This window comes from Puma concolor, chromosome A2 (genome assembly GCF_028749965.1).
Source record: "Puma concolor isolate L17-30 chromosome A2, mPumCon1.1.hap2, whole genome shotgun sequence".
In the NCBI taxonomy this organism is placed as follows: Eukaryota; Metazoa; Chordata; class Mammalia; order Carnivora; family Felidae; genus Puma; species Puma concolor.
In genome coordinates, this window is record NC_141668.1 from 6,073,747 (window position 1) to 6,088,303 (window position 14,557).

The 14,557-nt window shown below is 60.2% G+C and overlaps 1 protein-coding gene across 1 annotated transcript; it reads left to right on the forward strand.

Annotated features, from left to right (window-relative positions):
- Positions 1 to 1,600: 1,600 nt before the first annotated feature.
- On the forward strand, positions 1,601 to 14,271 carry DRC11L (dynein regulatory complex subunit 11 like). Its single transcript, XM_086686239.1, has 19 exons — positions 1,601 to 1,692; positions 2,362 to 2,689; positions 3,405 to 3,524; positions 3,850 to 4,035; positions 5,232 to 5,303; positions 6,862 to 7,067; positions 7,617 to 7,701; positions 8,158 to 8,283; positions 8,430 to 8,505; positions 8,913 to 9,019; positions 9,796 to 9,879; positions 9,968 to 10,023; positions 10,809 to 10,891; positions 11,051 to 11,158; positions 11,751 to 11,950; positions 12,330 to 12,416; positions 12,707 to 12,884; positions 13,270 to 13,508; positions 14,065 to 14,271. The coding sequence occupies exons 1-19, from the start codon at positions 1,682 to 1,684 to the stop codon at positions 14,164 to 14,166; spliced, it is 2,454 nt and encodes an 817-aa protein (XP_086542365.1). The 5' UTR covers positions 1,601 to 1,681; the 3' UTR covers positions 14,167 to 14,271.
- The last annotated feature ends 286 nt before the right edge of the window (positions 14,272 to 14,557 follow it).

Genomic DNA, 14,557 nt, shown 5'->3' on the forward strand with positions numbered 1-14,557 from the left:
CCCGCACACTGTGGTCATTTGAAAAGGGGAGGTGTGGGGCGCCTGGGTGGCTCGGTCGGTGAAGCGTCCGACTTTGGCTCAGGTCCTGATCTCACGGTCCGTGAGTTCGAGCCCCGCGTCGGGCTCCGGGCTGACGGCTCAGAGCCCGGAGCCTGTTTCCGATTCTGTGTCTCCCTCTCTCTCTGCCCCTCCCGTGTTCATGCTCTGTCTCTCTCTGTCTCAAAAATAAATAAACATTAAAAAAATTTTTTAAATTGATTTGAAAAGGGGAGGTGTGATGTGGGGCAAGGGCATTGTCACTTCTCATGGCTAAAAACTGGAACAAGCCTACTTTTCAAATCCTGGGTATAAAACGGAAAGCATCTCCATAACCTGCCGGGACCTATAGGATGTTTTTATTTTCCCCTCGTGTTTTCAGAACAAATTGGTAGGAGTATCTGGGGCTCCTCTTTTCTTCCCAAATTTTACGTCGAAAAATCTCAAACCTGCCGAAGGACTGCGAGAAAGTACAACGGCCCCTTGTATGTCCTTCGCTGAGATTCACCACCGAACGTTCGGCCACGCTTGCTTTTTCTCCTTTGGCCTCTGCTCTACCTTGTGGGCATACGACCCACCAATCCTCTCCCAAGCTGTGTGGAGGGCCTGGGGCTCGAGGGGTTGCATTTAGCGAGCAAGTCCAAAATCCTTTGTCGCCCCTTTGCAACCGGATAGATACAGGTTGTCACCTTCAACTTCACGTACCGAACAGCCATGTAAGAATGGCTGACGTTGGGGCGCAGGCCTACATACTTCACACACTTTTCTCATACAGAGTTGCAGCCTAACGTGCAGATGAGAAGAGAACCCATCACCCGCGTCTTCGTCCCACAGCTAGAAAGGGGGGGGAGCCCAGGGCATCTGGCCCCCGAGCCTTCGCTGTCCCCCCTTCCCACTGTGTTCCATACCTTGCTAACCTGTGACTCAGAGACCCAACTCAGGTCGTGGGATTTTCGACCAGATTTCGGGTAACTTGCACGTCCATTAAAGCCCCACAACTCCTCGTCCCTAGCTCCTCTTTGCTGCTGTCGCCTTTCTCCCCCTTTCCTTGGCCCTGGGCCTCGTGTATTTATTCGTAAGTCCCCACTTAACACTGAATCAAAAAAGTCACCCCCAGCTGACTCCGTTTGTACTTTCCGAATAATGGCCTCCTGAGCCCGTAACGGCGATGGGGTGACCCGCAGATGGCTCAAAGTGAGCCCCCAAAGACCACCGAGTCTCACCTACTCCTTCTAATGTCCATCTTTCCACTGGCATAGTTCACACGGACCACTGGCTCTGACTTCAGGAATACAGGCTTCCTCCAGCTGAGAAGTGCAGCTGGAAAAATGAATGCCAGAGCCTCACACAGCTCACGGGGTGACTTCAAATCGTGACCACCCTTTTATTTGAGTCTCACAAGTAGCCACAGCTGACCCCACGCTCTGCTCTAGCCTTCCAAGGCTTGCGACGAGAACATCCTAAGCGTCCCCAGCCCTGCACCTGCTGTCCCCTCCCCTCACAGCCTTAGAACATTGGGACAATGGGACAGAACTCTTAAAACCGGGCTGTTCCAGCCTTCGGGGTGGGGTGGAGTCAAGGTGGAGCCACAGGTTGTGTGGATGGCATGAGCAGCTCACCAAGGGCGGTGTGAGAAGTGGGCACCATGTCTGAGGGGTGAGTGAGGAGGCGTGGAGCACCCAGGGCTGGGAAAGCAAAGAACGAAGGGCCTCGCCTGGTCCCGTCAGGCTGGGGCAGGTGGGCCGGGAGGAGGGATGCTGGGGAGAGGGGCTTTCTGTGCTGGGCCAGCCCTGGCCGGGCCCCTGGGACATTCACACGGCAACCCCTGGCTGCTCCGGCCTGTGGTCAGCTTTCCCTCTTCAGCCTTTCCTCGGACCAGTTTACTTATTCCAGGATCAGGGGAAGAGACCTTCTCCACATTCTTCCCTCACCCCCACTTCCCACCCACCATTCTAGACCCTTGCAGCCTCCGCGGGGCGCACCCTCTCCCCGGAGGGACCCAGTGCAGACTCCCAGAGGCCCCTTCCTTACTGGGAGCACCTTGCTTATCCCCCAGCGGACTCCCTCCCGGTGATCCCAATCTCACACCTTCTCTAAGCCTGGGCATGAGTTCTCTGTAATCACCACCTCACTGCCCCCGGCGACTCCTCCCTTCGCGGAACTCCACCTTGGCCCCATGGGTAACCTTAACCTCTGGAACCCGAGTTCGCACTCCTCACAAGGCACAGCAGCGCCCCTCCCCCTACCCCCCCCCCCCCCACTGTCCCCACTCTTCCACGGCTCAGATCGCCCCACGCCTGCTGCCTCCTCTCCCCTCCTCTCCAGAGCGTACCAACGCCTCTGGGACACCTCCCACGTGGCCCTGCAGGAGCTGCTGGACCAAGAGCAGCCCCTGCTCCAGCCCGTGCCGGACCGGGAACGGCAGTCGTTCCAGGACAGGCTCTCGTCGCTCTACCTGAACTACCTGGGGCTGCTGCGCCGGTTCGACACCCTCCATGACCAGATGGTGCAGCCGCAGAAGCGGCGGCTGCTGCGGCGCCTGCTGGACAGCGTGGCCGGCCGCGTGCTGGAGCTCAAGGACGACCTGGTGCGCGCGGACCTGAGCGAATACCACCGCCTGGACCGCGTGCTGCACGACCTGAAGTTCACCACGGTGCGCGGGCCACGCCCACTCCAGCGCCCGCCTCCGGCGGCGCCGAGCCCCGCCTCCCCCACCTGGGGCTGGAGGGGGCGGGGCGGGGCCGGAGCGCGACCCGCCGCGGAACAGCCCTGGGGTTGGGACCCCTGCCCCGGAAGGAGGGTGGGGCAGATCAGCGGGTTGGGGTTTGATCGGGAGAAGGGTTTCAGCGAGAGGGCGTGCGCGCTACTAAGTAGCTAGGGGGTGGCTAGAAGAGTCAGGCCGGAGGCCCCGTGAGGCCGGGAATACCCACCAGCCACAGGGGATCGGCGAAGAGAATCCCCTGCCGGCTTGCTTCTCCAAGTGTGGTCCTTGGAAGCAGCCACAGCGGCATCACCTAGGCGTTTGTTAGAAATGCAGAATCTCCGACCACAGCTCAAACCCACTGATCGGCTTGAGCCTTTGAACAAGCCCCTCAGGCGATTCTGACGCACGGCCAGAATTGGAACCACTACCCATCACCTATCGTGACCCTCCAGAACTCAGCTCTGGTTACACCGTGGAGCAGGGGGATAGAGGCATGACCTTCCGGGTGGGGGACCTGCCCATGACCCATAAATCTCCCACCCCAGGGCTCTAGGATGAAGGAGAGCATCACCAGGGTCGGTGTAAGCAGCTGAAAGTGGGAACGATCGGCCAGATGGCCTGGGTTTTGATTCCTGACCCTCCTTCCCCCGCTATCGCCCCAAAGGCAGACCTGGAGGTTCCAATCCCCAGATACTTCCTGCTGGAGCAGTCCAGCATTCTGAAGGAGCGGGAGCTGATGCTGGCAGAGATCCTGTCGAGAATGGGGCCAGTGACCTCCAGGGAGGTAAATCAGGGAGACACCCTCCCAGATTCCCCTCCTACCCCGCTCCCAGGAGAGAGATGCCATCCTCCAGGACACAGAGAGGACATCCCCTGCCCTATAGCCGCCGCCTCCGAGTGCTCTTTGGGTAATCCCTGGCCTGTTTCAAGGACGCTCTTGTGCTCCTTGAAGCCTTCTCACACCAAGATAGAGGACAGGACTGGGGCACTTATGTGCCCTGGGAGGATCACGTCCCCAGCATGCCGTTTGGCGAACAGTCTCCCAGCTGCCAGCCTGAATACAAGCCCTCTCTCATCTCCCCCTGAGCCTTTGCCTATGTTCTGGCCAGCGTTTTCCAGAACTGCGCCGGACCGAGGCCATAATCCTTCTGCAAAGGGCTGAGCGGGCCAGGCAAGGCCGGCTCCGAGCCATCTTCATGCGAGAAATTCGGAAAGAGGAGGAGCGGGATCGGAAGATTCGAGAGGAAGGTTGGCACAAGTTCAGTCAGGACCAAGCAGCTGTCACCATTCAGAAGGTAATCCCCCAGCACCCAGGAGGAAGGTCCGGGTAGAGTCCCCTCTTCCAGGAAGACTGCCTGGCTCACCAGCCGAGGGCAGAGGTGCAGGAGCTTGGATTCTGTTGCCCCGCGGCTAGATCCTAAAACTAGGGACCTAATCAGTCAATAAGTGTGTATCTTGTTTGTTTATTATTTATTCTACACCTCTGTCCCCCAAAGGACTCGTAGTGGGATATCATAAAAGCCCCAGAAACAGAAGGATCGTTAAAATTAGGGGAGAAGGGGGCGCCTGGGTGGCTCAGTCGGTTGGGCATCCATCCAATTTCGGCTCAGGTCATGATCTCGCGGTTTGTGGGCTCGAGCCCCGCCTCCGGCTCTGTGCTGACAGCTCTGAGCCCGGAGCCTGCTTCGGATTCTGTGTCTCCCTCTCTCTCTCTGCCCTTCCCCCACTCACACATTCTCTCTCTCTCCTTGAAAAATAAATAAACATTAAACAAAAAATTAGGGGAGAAGGATCCATAGTAAGTGAAGCACAGGCTGCCTCCCCCCTGCCCAGTGTGCCCGCCCCCCCCCCCCCCCCAAGTACTGGGCTATCCTCGGCTCTGTGAGCAAGCAGCTGGAGGCCTGGGAGAAGAGCCCTGGGCAAGGAGTCAGGAAACCTGGTCCTGTCTCAGCTCGGCCCTCATGGGCTCTTGGACCCGAGAGAGGCCACATCCTGTCTCTAGCCTCAGTTTCCTTGTGTCAAAAATGTAGTAATTAATCAGGGGAGCTCCACAGTCCTTACAGCGCTGATGTCTATGTGCCTGGGGGGGAATCAAGTAGGTATTCCAAATCCTGTGGGAATCCAGAGAGGTAGAGCGGGGGGTGCTTCCTGGAGAAGGTGGCCTTTGAGGTCCGTGTCAAGAGATACACGGCAGATTAGAGGGCGGGACTGAGAAGGAGGGAATTCCTCGGGGCCCCGGGGGAGCAAAAGCTTGGGGCTGGACTGTGTGGGTGCACACCAGCCCCACCATGTTCTGGGCAGCCCCTGCTTGCCTGCGGGCCGCCCTGGGAGGTGTCCTCCCCAGCAGTCTTCACCCACCTCCTACCCCCAAGCTCCCCAACCAGACTTTTCCTTGGGAGTGGCTGGTGCTTCCCCCTGGAGGCTGATGGCACGAGCCACGTCCCTGCAGAAATGCAGCGTGGGAGTGTCTGGGCCCCTGTGTCCCCCCCAGGTGTGGAAGGGTTACCTGCAGAGGAAACGCACTCAGCAGGACTGGCGAACCGAGATGGAGTTCATCGGCATGGTAAGTGTCCCCCTCGCCACGGCCACAGGCCAGAGCACGAGGTGGGCCGGTGCGTGGGGTTCCCTCCCTTATTTTTTTGTCAGAGTGCAGCCCTGCAGAGACCCTCACCGCCCACACACCTCCCTCCACTCAGGACTGTGGTTGGCATGGGTGGAGGGGTTTAGGCCTTGCGGACCCTGGTTAAGGGATCCTTCAGGGCTTGCGAAAGAGGCCAAAGGAACAGAAAGCCACCAACGAGCCGGGTCCCTTGCCACCTTTCCCTCTCCAAAACCCGTGGAAGGGTCTCAAATGTGGGGCGGGGTGAGCGATAGCAGCACGGAGCATCCTGGACCTCGCGTTCGCGCCCCTGGCTGGAAGGAGAGGCTGGAAGGAGAGGCTGGAAGGAGAGGCTGCGCCAGTGGCCCCAGCAGAGGGAGGAGGCCACAAGGCTAGTGGGAGCATCGCCTCCCTCCCCGCCCCAGGCTCTTGCAGCCTCTGGGAGAACCGTGAGGGCCAAGTTGGGATGGGGGCCACATCCCTTCCACAGCACAGTGTTTCGGGCCACAGCCTCCCCCACTTGTTCTGCGGGGGCCCAGACTGGCTTCTCCTCTGCTATGCAGGGACTAGTGCTGAGTGTTACCCGTGTACATGGGAAAGGGTGTGCCCGGTGGGGCAGTGTGGGTGGTTACAGGGGCAGCCCCCAGCGTGTGTGGACAGGCAGGGTGAGCAGGCCCCACTCCTTGAGAGGCCTCTGCTCTCTGATGGATCTTGCATCGGGCTAGTCTCTGCTGACTTAGGAAAGGAAGGCCCCGGTGGGGGTGAGGCTTCCTGAGAGTGGGCTTTGCAATGTGCAGAGGCTGTGAAGGCCTCCTGATAAAGGGAGTCGGGGAGGGGCCGGGGCCCCAAAGGGATCAGAGACAAAGCCTGGGGTGGCTCTTCCCGGAGGCTTGGGGGCTTCGGAAGGAGGGAGGGTCCAGAGGGCACCGCAGGGGAGTGGAGGTCAGACTTGAGGGTTTGGAGAGCAGGGCCCCCGGGAGGCAAGAGCGGGCAGAGGGGAGGCCAGGGTCAGGCCTTGGGGGGAGGTGGGGGGCATGGCATGGTGGTGGGTGAGGAATGAGCCTGGCCGCCCGGGCCCATCAACAGTGTGAGCTCAGCGTTTTCAGTAATTGTCTCTGCGCAGAGTGATATTTAAAATACATTTGGGAGCCAATGAGGCGGGAAAGTGGCTGCGAGAGCGGCTGCCAACATGGGCCGCTGGGGCGGGGGTGTGGGTGGGGGCTGGGGCCGGAGGCTCACAGGGGAGGGTGTGCTGTGGGGGGGGGAGCGGGCAGGGGGGCCGGCCCAGATGCATCTAGCGAACTCATTATCAGAGTAATTTACACAGGCGAGTTTTGGCTCTAAACACAATTTCTCCTGCTGCAGGCCTGCCCGTTGTTCCGTGTGGGCGTGTATGCAAGGCCTCACGTGTGCGGGTGTGCTGGGGAGCGAGGGGGGCAGGTGTGTGTGCCTGAGGCCAGGGGCTGGCCCCCACCCCCACCTCCCACTCCTGACACCCTGGGCCTCTTCTCCTCTTCGCCAGCTCCCTTCGCCTAACAAGGTGGAAAGCTTGGGTATCATGTTCCAAGCTGGCCTCAGGGACGATGTCCGGAGGCTCTGCCAGATAGAGAAGGAGGAGGAGCTCCAGCTGGCGATGGTGAAGACTCATGATTCTCTCAGAGAGACAGAGGGACCTGACATAAAGGAGAAACTGAAGGAGCAAATCCGACAGTGGTTTATTGAGTGCCGGTCAGTGTCCCCAGCCTCAGCTGACCCAACCAATCCCTCTTTCCCTGCTCCGCACAGCGTCCCCACACCTGCTCTGTGCTCTAGTCCAGGCGGATCCCTTTTCTCCACTCGCTCCCATCCCCCTCACTCGCTGCGTACACACCTGACTTCAACCTGGGGCCCCCAAGCTACAAGACCATCTCTACACATGACTTCTCATTTCCCCCGATGGAAGAGAAAATGCCACAACCATATGGGGAAAGCAACCATGGAAGCCCCCTGAGGAACCTCTCCTTTCTAATCTGTACCTCTCTGTTCCTTCCCTCTTGTTCTCTATCCCCCTAGTCCTTTCTCTTTCCTCATCGTTCCCTCTGTTTAACTACCCGTCCATTCACCCACTCTTTTCTACTCACCCACCCACCCACCCATCCACTGTCCGTCCATCCATCCATCCATCCACCCACCCAACCACTGTCCATCCACCCATCTATCCATCCATCTATCCACCCATCCATCCATCTGTCCATCCACTCACCTGTCCATCTCTCTGACCATTTTATGTTCACTTAGTGCCCTTACTGGTCGATTCCCTGATTATCCAGATGAGTCTTTGGGTGGATCCTACCTGATCTTTGCAGACAAGACTCCAGAACAGGTACCCTATAAGTGGGGACAGGAGACTTTTTGTGGTAGCGGGGGTCTGAAGTTATAGAGCCTACTGAGTGAAAACTGAGTAGGCGGTGGGGCGGGGGGAAAGGTCAGCCTCAGTGAGGGCAGACGTGGCTGGAGGAAATATAGGTAGCTAGCAAGACTGCGTGGTGGAGAGCGGGTGCCTGTGTCTGGAGAAGGCATCTCTGGCCAGGGAGAGAAGATATGTCTGCTGAGACTTTTGTGGCTCCCGGCCTCCATGGGCCAGGAAAGAGCAGCAGCTCGGATCAGAACACCTGTTCACCTGGTGCGCCTTTTTCCCTGGACCCCAGTGAGATCTCTGGACTCTCAGCTATCTGGCCCCCACCCGTGACCCTCGTCTACCCCCGTCTCCGGCCCGGGATCTTTTGCTCCCGTCGAATCCCTTGGTCTTCTCTGAAACCTCTTCCGTCACTGATCACAGCTGAAAATGGAACTGGAGGCGCAGGTCCAGGAGAGCAAAAAAAAGGACCAAGAGAAAAATAAGGAAAAAGAAAAGGAGAAAAAAGAGAGGAAGAAGAAAGGGAAGGAAACAAAAACCAGGAAGGGGGTAAGACACCTCCCGGAAGTGTGGACCAAGTGGGCAGGGGGAAGGGAGTCTGAGGGAGCTCCTGGTGAGAAGCTGGTCTGAGGGGAATAAGGGCCAGAGATCTTGGTGGGGGGGGGGGTCAAGATAAAAGGATGTTTCTATTCTAGGAAGCAGACGCAATACTGAAAGTCTCACCATCCAAATTTATACCTGTGATTAATGCCGCACACGAGGAGTATATAAGTAAGAGGGGAAGGGGCTGCGGAGGAGTGTCTAGGCCTTGTCAGGGTCTTGGGGTGACCCTTGGTCCTGGGGAAAGTGGACATACGCTGTGTGGGCCATGAGGCGGCAGTGTGGGGTGCAACGGCGTAGGCCGAGGGGAGAATGCCGAAGGGGGACAGAAGTGTGGGGTGTGGGCGATGCCTTATGACTTTGGATCCGCATCCTGAGGCCTTGGGATCAGGCCTCTGTGGTCCGGGTAGCAGCAGGTGCCAGACAGCCCCGTGAGGACGGAGGTCCCAGCCGGGGGCAGGTTTCTGGCCAAGTGTGCGCGAGTGCGAAGGCGCGAGCCGATGCGTGCATGCGTGCCGGAGCATGTGCGTGCCCCGGGACTCTGAACGTCATTCCTCTGTCCGTCTCTCCATGGTCAGCTGTCTGGAGGAGCCGGCATGAGAGCGTACACCCCAATCAGAGTTTTGACCCCGAGATGCTCCGGGTGGAGAAGAGGAAGGAAGTGGAGCAGGAGATCCGGATACAGGTGAGCGGACGGGCTCGGGGCCTCCCTGCAGGCCTCCTCTGTGTCCCCACCGGGGCCCCCGGATGCTTCATGCGCTTCCCCTCAGCCCTCCTCCGTCCTCCAGCCTGCCCCTGCCCCTCTTCTGTAGCAACCTCTGTGCGCCGCCTTTTCTGTATCCTTCTAGCTCCACCTTGGTCCCTCTCGGTCCTACCGTCCTCTGTGTCTCTCTGTCTCTCCAGCCCCTCTCTCCCTGGGGTGCAGATGCAGACTGGGGTGGGAGGGGGAATGGCAGGGGCTCTGAGCTGGGGTCTCGCCCACCGGCATGCCCATCAGCCCTTAAAGGGTTCCTGCCATGTGGATACTGTGATCTTTCTGACACCCCTGAGGTAGGCGCCATGATTTTCCTGACGTCGGGAAACATGCAACCGCTCAAGTCACACAGACTTTGAAGGGTGGGTCTGGGGCTTGAACTGAAAGCCAGTTGACTGCATCCTGGAGCTTCTCCCCATTGGAGAGCAAGGCTCCCGTGTAAGCAGGATGTGGGTTAGGATTGGGTGCGGACCTGTACGGGGACAGGGGCAGGGGCAGGGGGAGGGACGCAAGGCCTGAAGGTTCCAGAAGAGTGTGTAGGAAGGTTGTGGGTGGCCACCCGAGCTGACTTCCAGGGGCCAGTCTCGTTCTTCTCTGAGGCAGCCCTCCTCCTCTCCGCCCCTGTCTCGGTGCGGCCCTCCCACCCGTCCTCTGCAGCCCCTCGCTGCCCACCCCCCCCACCCCCCACACTCCCTGCTGTCGCCCAGGTGGATGAGTTGATGCGTCAAGAGTTGAAGAACCTGCGCCTGGCTGTGGACAGGGAGGAGGAGAGAGCCTTGAAGGCTCCGAAGGCAAGACTGAGGGCTAAGACGAGGACACGCACACAGCGGGGGAGGCAAGGAACAGAGGACAATTGCCTGTGTGCTTGTTTCCAACCAGACAAAGACCGGGAAGAAAACTGGGAAGAAGAAGGAAAAAGATCTGACCCCAAACAGGTAGCAGACCCTTACTGTGGGGGAGGGAGGGGCGGGGGGGAAGCCCCGGTGCAGGACAGGTCTGACTTCCGGGCCTGGTTCTGTTGCTGCGGGACCTAGAGAAAGTCACTTAACCTCTCTGGCTCCCTGTCCTCCCCGACCAAGTACCTGCCCTGCCAAACTCACGGGATAGCCGTGAGGATCAAATAGAAGCATGAGAAAGTGCTTTGAACAGGATGGCGCAGAGGCAGGTGTGAGTGGAAGAGTGTCCTCGGCGCTCCCTCCTTCCCGGTCCTCCCTCCCACCTTTGCTGTAGTCAACTGTGTCCCTGCCAAAGCCACCTGCCCCCGGCCTCTACCTTGTCAGTGGCCCCTGTCTACTCACGTCTTGGGTGAAATGAGTCTCAGGTACATTGATGTCAGCCGCCCTAGTGCCTACGGGAGTGTGTACGTCTTCAGTGTGGTTTCTAGGAAGACGGTGATATGTCGCCCAGACCACTGGGTTTCGGGTGATGGAACTTTGGGCCGTGAGCAGGCTGATGGAGGGAGTGTCTCCGAGGGCCCTGGGCCTCCTCGCACCCCACTCAACCCCCAGAGCGCCCGCTGTGGGCCGGCTGCCTTCTGGGCCAGCGGGTTGGTGCTGTTCCTTCGTGTGCCGGCTGGCCAGTGACACCGTGGGTATCTTTGAGCCTAGCTATGGGGTGCGAGGCCCCTGCCACCTGTTTCCTCGAGCCTGTAGCACCTCCCACTCGTCTCTGTCTCCACTTCCCTTTGTCCTCGAGGGCCCCTCTGTGCTGTCCTCTGCAGGACCCTGGACTCTCTGTTTGAAGAGCTTGTGGTCTCTGGCTTCCTAAGGAAGAGTCAGACTGTGGCCTTGAAAGACTACATTGGTGAGACCCCTCCCCAGCGCCTCCTCCCGGGCCACGGCCTTTCCCACAGCCAGCTACCACCCTGTGCAGCGAGCCTTCTCCACAAGTGGCTCTCGGCAACGCCCCGGTGGGTGCCACTCACCAGGTGGCTGCCTGTCCCTCCCCCCGCCCCGCCCCCAGGGGACTACCTCTATCTTGGATCCACGCTGAGTTTGGCAAACAAGTTGCCTATGCCTTCCCTGTTTGACATACGACAGAACGTGGCCTTGTACGCGGTCCTTCGGCTTGGTGAGATGCCCTGCGGAGAGGGAAGAGCCAATGCTGGCAGGTGGCTCGAGGGGGAGACTGGGTGCAGGTTAGGGGGGCTGAGGTGGGCATGTCCCCCGTGCCGTGGACCCATGCTGGAGGCCGCACCCAGATGGGGCCACCCCAGAAGTCATGCGGGCCCTTGACCTACCGAGGAGACCACTTTTCCGGCCCCTTAGCCGACCCCAAGTGATTTCCCATAGTCTGTCCCGTTCCCGGAAGACCAGGATCCTTCTGAAGTGGTGGGTCACGTGCCCTTTAGTTCCACCCCTTCGTAATCCAGAAGTAGGAAGAGACGGTACAGAAAACAGAAAGGGCGTCGAGGCGGGGGGGGGGGGGGGTGGGCATCGGGGGTAGAAGGCCCCCTCCTGACCCCGCAGGCCATTGGCGGCCATCCCGGCTGCCTCTCTCAGCGAGCCCGCCAAGGGCTCAGAAACCCCGGGAAGGCAATGCAGCCAGGATCTGAACTTCACCCCACCCAGCCTGCGGCCTCTGGCCTCACCTTACCCAGTGGCTCCACCCCCACCCCCCTGCCGGTCTACCGCCAGCCTCTGGCCCCTGTTTCCTCCTTCAGGCTCCCCAGATATACACTCCATGGCTCCCCTCATCCGTTCCATCCTCCTGGTGGGCCCCTCTGGCACGGGGAAGAAGATGTTGGTCAAGGCCGTGTGCACAGAAACCGGTGCCAACCTGTTTGACCTGTCACCTGACAACCTGCAGGGCAAATATCCTGGCAAGACCGGGGCGCAGATGATAGTGCATATGGTCTTTAAGGTCTGGGTCCCCCGACTTGGGCGTTTCTTGTTCTCAGGCCGCGCCGACACGGCGGGGTGGGCTTTATGCTTAGGAGGCCACCCGTCTGCCCACTTGGTGTGGCTTCAGGAGCCGGTGAGGTTTCCCTCCCACCCCCTGCTAGGAGCTTTCGGATACCTGAAGCCCTGGGGTGGCAGCGGCGGGAGAGCTGTGTTCGCACTGAGCTGTGATGGACAGTGCAACAGGCCGAGACGGGGGGCGGGGGGGGGCAGGCAGTGCGTGGGAAGTGGGGGCTGGAGACTCAAGGCCAGCCCCGACCCCCTCTTGGTCCAGATGGGGAGGTAGGTGACCCTTGCCCAGGGACATCTGACGTCAGGTTTTTACTCCCTGACCTGTCCAGGTGGCTCAACTCTTACAGCCCTCTGTTATCTGGATCGGGAATGCCGAGAAGAACTTCTATAAGAAGGTCCCAAAAGAAGAGAAGGAGGTGCGGGGAGCCGGGTGGCCGCGTGAGCCACAGGCAAGGCTGGCGGTCCCGGGCTTGTTCACGTCAGCGCCAGACCTCGCTCACCGTGCGGCCTTGGACAGGTTCCCTGTCCTCCCGCTGCCTTGTCCTGATCCTTAAAGCAGGACTGAGAGCCTCTCCTGGCCGCCTCCCGGGGCCCATGTGAGGCTGAATGTGGGCGTGTCCTCTGAGAGAACTCAGAAGCCCCTAGAAGTCACCAGGTCTCAACCCCCTCCCCTTACCCCCCCACCTTGGCCTCTCACCCCGAGCAGATGGAACCCAAGCGAATAAAGAAGGATCTCGCCAAGGCCCTGCGACTGCTGCACCCGGGAGACCGTGTGATGCTGATCGGGACCACCAACCAGCCGCAGCTGGCGGAGATGCAGGGGCTGTGCCGGACCTACGAACGGATCCTCCTCGTGCCGCGGCCCGATTATGCTTCTCGCTACGGTGAGGTCCTGTGACGTGGAGACAGGCCAGACAAGGGATCCAGGCCCACCCCCCCCCCCCGCCCCCGCCCCCGCCAAAGCATCCTCGCCCTTCTTCCCATCCCCACAGCTGTTCTGAGACCTCGCCTCCATGGCCAGATGTCCTGGAAGGGCAGCTGGACAAGCAGCCCAGTGGCCCGGGCCCTGGCCCAGCTCCGAGGTCCTGGGCCGGCCACTTAAGTCCTCAGCGTCTCATTTCCTCGTGTTAAGTGGAGACGATGAGTCTCACGTTCCTGGGAGGGGAGGCAGCGATGAACAGAGAGCTGCTCTCCAGAAGCCCGGTTCCGAATGCAGGCAGAGGTACTCACTGCCTCTCCCTGCCCTGTGTCCTCCCCCAATGTCTGCAGTGCTCTGGAGGCAGATGATAGAGGCCCACAGAGTCCACGTGACCCAGGGCCTGGACATCAGTGCCCTGGCCAAGGTATCTGATGGGTACACACCCGGCCACATTCACCAAGCCGTCCAATCAGTGCTGACCGAGCGGCGGGTCCTACAGTTGTCAAAGAGGCCCCTGGTGGCCTCGGAGTTCCTGGGGCATCTGGCGAAGCTGGAGCCGGTGTACCGGGAAGAGGAGGAGTCCCTGAAGGTGAGGTTTTAGGGGTGGGGGGAGCAGGGAGGGGGAGGAGGGAGGGTCTCGGGCCAGCACAACCAGGGGGTCAGCCCCCTGAAGCCCCAGGCCCACAGCACCCCTTAGATCCTTCCCTCTGCTCCCCCATGGAGTTGAGCTGGGCAGGGAACAAGAAATCTCAGGGACGGAAACATGGCCAGGACCCGCTCACCCGGTTTCCTCAAGGGCAGGAGCCTGAAAGTGCCACCTGTGTGTTAAGAGCCCTTGGTTGGCCCTGGCACCAGGTGACACTCACTTTCTCCACCTCATCAGTGCCCACCGGTGCCCCGGGGTGGCAGGATGGCCGTGGGAGGACAGGACAGAGGGCTCGCCCCCGGCAGTGGTGGACCCTGTGGCCCGGAGTGTTGGGGGGGTGAACAAGGGAAACCAGGACTCCAGCAGGATGCCTGACTCCGGGAAGAGAGGAGAAAAGGCTGCTGAGGACACGTCTGTGGCTAGGGAAGGGCAAGGTCAGGAGGCAGGTCAGCAGGGGTGGATCCGCTGCACTTACCCTCCCCCTCTTCCTCCCACCCAGGATTGGTACTTCAAGACCCCACTGGGCAAGAAGAGGCTAAAACTCAGCAAGGACCAGGATGCTGAGGAGGCCAAGCTGGCAAAGGAGAAGAAAAGAAAATGATGGCTGAGGCCAGGGCGCCCGGGCTTGGCAAGGGGGCTGGGCGGTGCCCGCAGGTGGAGGGCCGGGGGCAGAGACATAAACGCCCACACGGCTTGGGGAGCAGCTCTCTCTGTCCATCTCCATGCTTCCCGCCCCTGCTCTGTGCCCCCTGCCTGTGCCCAGGCTCCCCCTCACGCCGCACCCCTCCTGGTCCTCAGTCCTCGCCCACTCATAGCCTTCTCTGCTCGTGTCCCGGGTCCTTGTCCTCTGACCCCACCCAGGCCTTCATCTCCTGTCATTTCCTGTCCTGGCTCCCCAGCTCTCTTCCTCCTGGGTGGGGGGGGGGGGTTGTTAAGAGAGAACAATAGGAAAAGAAAAAGAGCCAGGAGAAAGGGGGGTCTCCACTAAGTCT